The 6000-nt window shown below is 38.7% G+C and overlaps 1 protein-coding gene across 1 annotated transcript in view; it reads right to left on the bottom strand.

Annotated features, from left to right (window-relative positions):
- Positions 1-1683: 1683 nt before the first annotated feature.
- LOC147607854 (uncharacterized) overlaps positions 1684-6000 on the bottom strand; it is a 55979-nt gene continuing 51662 nt past the window's right edge. The window contains exons 2-7 of the mRNA XM_086790118.1: positions 3588-3792; positions 3217-3495; positions 2809-2882; positions 2507-2712; positions 1807-1948; positions 1684-1702 (exon numbers count right to left, since the gene is read on the bottom strand). Coding sequence (XP_086646244.1) covers positions 1684-1702; positions 1807-1948; positions 2507-2712; positions 2809-2882; positions 3217-3495; positions 3588-3792 — 925 coding nt within the window. The remainder of the gene's footprint in view (positions 1703-1806; positions 1949-2506; positions 2713-2808; positions 2883-3216; positions 3496-3587; positions 3793-6000) is intronic.

The following is a 6000-nucleotide window of genomic DNA, read 5'->3' as shown; positions in this document are numbered from 1 at the left end:
TATGTAACTAAATTCATGCACCTCATACATATACACATACAAAATATACATATACATACATACATGCAAGAGCTACCTACATACATACTAATATACATACATACATACATACATACATACTTTCTTACTTAAAGGAAAAAAAACAATCCTTTAAAGATAAAAAATATATATATCGATCTGTAAAGTTCCAAACCATGAAAATCTCGATTACAAAGTCTTTGATCCACATCATACTTATTGATATAATTATATATATACATATATCTACCTAAATTCATACACCTCATACATATACATATATACAAGGGCCACCTACGCAGCACTAACATATATACATACATTCCATACATACATACTTTCTTACTTACTTAAATATAAAACATAATCTTTTAAAGATAAAAAATGTATATATCGATCTTTAAACTTCCAAACCATGACAATCTCGAATACAAAGTCTTTTGATCCACAGATTATAGCATTCTTCTACATGTCATCCCGACCTAATGAGAAATCTCCCAGACATGCTTTGGCTACCTCCATGTCATTCTCTATCCCCATATAGTGCCTTTTTAACTCTTGGCATGCACGTCCCAAGCCTCCACATCCCGCAAAAACGTCCAAGACACTATCTCCTTCACTTGAGAAGGTCTCCACTAGCCACCTACAATGAAATACAATCATAAACGTGCATCTAAGTATTTTGAAAAAGTAGCTATGAAAATGACCAGAATGAAAATTGTCTCACCTAAAGAACATAGGAGATCTTTCTGCACCACCTCGAATGTAGCGCTCCAAGACCATTGTGCGTTGGAATGGATGCTTCTTATTCTTCTCAAAAATGAAATTTCGTTGAGCGTTGAATAACTTCTTTGAAACATTTTGCCCAGCCTCACGATCAATAATAGGGACATGGCAATTTACTCGATAGAACATACTAAGCGCCAATGTATCCACCTACCATAACGAGAAAACATTATGTTTGGATATCCATACCACATAACATGTATACACAAAGGGAAATATTTTAGAGATTATGACTTACCCGTTCTCCTTTGTCATACAAATAACTTGATTCCACATGAACAGACATTGTTCGATGCATGACCAATCCAACTTTCTTTCCCATGGAATATATTTTAGGAAGTTGATCCATTAGACTCAAACACACAAACCAACCCTCATCAGCCACAAACAAACCAACAAAACTGAGTGTGGCACGTATCAATGATGAAGAAACTTGATTCCATGAGGGACACCCATCTGTATCTACATCAACAACTTGTAAACCTGTAGGAAAGTCAGCCCATACGAGGCGAGCCACTGTATCTGAGGGAGCACCTCTATGAGATAGAGCCTTGGGAATCTTCATCAAGAATTCTTCCACACTACATAAAAGATTTATGATGTTTGGTTTTGGTAAGTACAACTTGGAAAACTAATTATATGGTGAAATTATTCTTTTTACCTATCTGAGCCCTCCGAAAGAGTGTGGATGTCTACCAGCAATATGTGTGAAAAACATCTCTCACCTGCAAGTAAACAAAATGAGATGCATTTCGAAAGCACACACTTCTCAAAATAAATTTGCAATGGAAAGTACTCTTACTAGTCATGTCCATGATGTCACGTTGTCCTGACACCTCCCCCTCTTGAAGATGCTCTGGAGGGTCTCTCTCTTGATTTTCATTTGTGGGGTCTCCCGCTTGAACATCACGCATAATGTCAAGACGTCTCTTTGTTCGCCTCTCACGTTGCACTTGAGATGATGTAGATGTATGCTCTTGGTGTGATTGTGGCACTCGTGACAGTGGTGTGGATGGTTTTGGGGCCACGCGCGAGGATCCAACTACTGGAGACTGAGTCAAGATTGTTGGCTGTGGGGAAGGTATTCTAGAGTCTTCTTGAGTTGGGGGCTCTCTTTCAAGCTCAGATTGGCAATTCTTAAATTCTTCAAGAAATAGATCAAGATAATTAGTAAAAAGTTAAAAATTCCCATACCTTTTTGTATATGTATATGTATGTAGATGTATATGTATCTATGTATATGTATATGTACATGTATGTGTATGTGTATATGCATATGTATATGTATATGTATGTAGGTATGTATCTATGTATATGTATGTAGGCATGTGTCTATGTATATGTATGTGTATGTATATGTATGTAGGTATATGTATCTATTTATATGTATATGTATGTAGGTATGTATATATCAAAACTTAACAATGTTTCTTTAAAATCTAACATGCCAATTCTTAAATGTAACATGAACTTTGTATGTATGTAGGAATTTAGTGTATGTATGTAGGTATGTATTTATGTATGCATATGTATATATACATATGTATATACATATGTATTTGTATATGTATATATCTGTATGTATATGTATCTAATATGTATATGCATATGGATAGTTTACATATGTATAGGTAGGAAGGTTTACATAAACATATACATTTACATTTACATGCATATAATTTAGTAGAAAGCAAAAAAGTACCTTTTTCTAGGAGCTCCTCACTTGGAGGCACATGATTTAGAGGATAGTCCAACCACCAAGGACATCTCTTAAATTCCCAATCAGAAACCCCTCTCTCAACCCATTCCTTCGGATACATTGTTTCCGAGGAATTTGGATCTACCCATTCTTTGATTGCTTCCGTCTCTTCGTCCATTAGACCTTGGCCAATGAGTAGCTGCACCCACCTACATGTCCAAAATAAAACAAACAGTACTAAAATATTTTTTTAAAAGCGTATATGTATTTTCTACAAAAATGTAATGGCATTGGAAGATATATACCTATAGACAACCCTCTTTGCGGCATTCTCCACCTCAGGTTGCTTTTGGCCTTCCTTTACTTTTCCAATCTTTGCCTACACCTCATGGAAGGCCCATGGTATGTGTTTCAATCGCTCCTCTTGCACCCATTGCATAAATGGTGGGATGTAGATAACATCATCATATACCAATAAACCCTCCAAAATAGAGTCTGCCTCCCCTATTAGCTCTTCCCAATACAACTCTTTCTTCATATGCAGCAACGTCTTTTTGTTATCCCCAAACATCTCTGAAATTACCTTGTCCTTTGCCCTCCCGGTCATAAGCATTTGAAGCAATTCTGTCTTCCTATTTCAGCATCATACCAAACCCATAAGAGATTAGATATTAAGGTTAGTTTATGTTAAGGGAGGTTTATTGACATGTGACATACCTTTGAGTTGAAATCCGAGATATGGCGACTGTGTAGAGCTTTTCTTTGGTCAGAGCAACCAATCCCTTCTTGGACCAATCATAGTTATATACGAGTTGAAAGAATGCATCACCATTGGATGGGTTTGCAATTATGAGCATCTTGTACGCTCTATCTCGAAATGTTTGCTCTACACCACGTCTGGCTTTCTCACATTTTGTCTCATATTCTTGCAACCCCATGGCATGTCTATCAATGCATGATATAGCTTGCTTCACCGCATTTTCAAACGGTGTCTACGTATAACGAAAAGGACTCATTATCACTCACACGATTAAAAAACATTGATAATCCGTTTATTAATGATATTGGGAAATGCAAACACTACCTTCCACACAAGCTGTGCCAAGATTGTAGCTGGAGCATTGTACCATTGCTCTCCACTTCGTCGCTCCAAACTAAGCTCCATTAAAGCCCACCTCCTTACGTCTTCACCTAGGTAGTCCAATATGGATGATTTGTCCGCCATTCCAAATCGTTGAAACATGAAGATCTCATGTGACAATGTGGGTGTCACACTAGTGCGCACCAATCTGTGTTGTAAAGAGTCACAATGAGCTAAGAACTTAACTATGACTTCACAATGTCCATAATTAAGTAGAGAGAGATCACTTACTCATTTTGAGATTGCAAAGCCAATAGCAATTCTCCTTCTTGCTTCTTGTCCACAACCAAAAATTGACATTTGACCCGGACATGGCGTGAGGGGCTATGAGACCAAGCTAGAGAAAGCAAAATAAAGATATTACAATATATTACTTTTAATGTTGCATAAAATCACTCTATGACATTCAAAAGAACATACCTTCGCGCACTCGAGACATCCATGCCTTCACACGATGATTACCATCCCATACAAGAAACTTCTTACCACTGAGATCCTCCCACTCAGTTCCTCTGATTTCATCCTCAAATCTGTCATGTTGTACCACCCAGTTTGGTCCCCATTCTTGCAAGTCTATTTGTGTGACCGCGAAATACATAGAGCTTCCTGGACGTGTAAGTGAAACTAAAAAAGGAGGAGATGCTTCGACATAACCATGGCAGTCAAAAGAATCACGAAACACCTCAAGCTGGGTAGAAACTGTACGGATGGATTCATTTGGAATCAGCCTGCATAAAGGGACCAATGGGGTAGAGGAATTGCGTTGCACAAAAAACTTAGTGAATACATCACCAAGCAATCCCAATTCAATAGATTTTCCAAGAAGCCTTCTATGGGTCTCCCCTTGACCAGTACTAGATTCAGGAATCTCCGTGTGAGTTGGAGGAGGTGAGCTCATTTCGTTCTCCAACACAAGCACTTCTTCCTCATGACCAAGAGAATTATGCGCTTCTGTTTCCTCTCTAACAGGAGATACATGTGAGGACAAACGTGTCCGTGATTGAGCTTCCTCGCTAAGAGTCAAACAAACACGCCCAGATCTTAGTGAGTATCCCCTGTTGTCTGCAAGAAACACACCAAGCCCAAGTAAGCATATCTAAAACAATAAAACATAATCTCAAAAGAATCTTCGCTATTCACATCATATACCTTTCTTAGTCTTTGCCTGTTGTTTTCCTGCTTTTCTTGGAGCCATCTTCCTTTCTTTTGCCCTGAATATGAGTAGCAAAAAGTTTGAGCTGAATCACACATAAACCCTACTTCATGTATATAGGAAAACATCAACCTCACACACAAACATCTCCTACTAGTGTGTGTGTGTGTGGGGAGAGAGAGAATAGCATAGACATGAAGTGAAGCCACGGATTATATTGAAGAGCTAGAGTTGCAATGGGCTCTTCTGGTTAGAGTGCACATTTGAGGAGAAACCAATAAACCTGAGCTTCCTAGCTTAATACAAGAGCACTCACATATGCAAGAAAGTAACTCAACAAGATTCCATAGACAAAGATAAACATAAACATAGAATCATGCAAGAATTAAGAAGAGAACTAGACAATCAAGAAGGAAGGATCTCCAAAGCTTGAGCTCAATAGCAGATTGTATTATGAGAAGTGACCTTAGACACCCTCATAAGTCAGTTATATACAACTGGGCTTTGTTTATCCACCCACACGTGTCCTCTTTACATATACAAGACTTACATGGCCGACTTTCATTACAACAATGGGCCTTTGGCCATATACAACATGAAATATCTAAGCTAGGGTGGGTGGAGATTACAATTGTCTAGATTTCTCACTCGGAAGCGTTACTATACACGACGAGCAGTGTGAGTGCAAGAAGTTTTGGATGGCCTCATGTTGAAGTGGAGGATTTACTAAAAAAAATTGACATGCTGCACTGGAAAAATTCGACCATGAAACACTCCTTGAATGTCCTTTGATGATGGGGTGGAAGGTATGGAGAGATGCTTATAGTAGTCATAGATTTTCCTGAGTCAGGTCGATGGCAAAATCAATTGCTAATCTCCGAAATTCATTTTGAAGATAGATGTGCCACCCCCATGAGCTCTTTACTTCATTGAAACCTTCAAGGAAAGTAGCCATGAACATGTAGATTTTGTAAATGTAGATCTTCAAATTCCTTATGCTCACCCATGAACATGCTTATAACTTCAAGCATGCATTGTTCAATGATGGCTTCACTTGGCAATGAGACGGCAGCGATAGCAAATTTGGAAAGTTGAACGCCACCGGCTCCACCTCTTCAAACGCCACCGGCTCCACCTCCATGGCCTCTCTTCCAGCAAGTCCACTCCCCCGGCAGAGCCTGGGGATGGTCTGCGCTAGCACAG

Source organism: Cibotium barometz, chromosome 54, assembly GCF_041138505.1.
Source record: "Cibotium barometz isolate CiBa-2024 chromosome 54, ASM4113850v1, whole genome shotgun sequence".
Classification (NCBI taxonomy): domain Eukaryota; kingdom Viridiplantae; phylum Streptophyta; class Polypodiopsida; order Cyatheales; family Cibotiaceae; genus Cibotium; species Cibotium barometz.
Note: the sequence above shows the minus strand (reverse complement) of the source record. Positions and strands in the feature narration are given on the sequence as shown.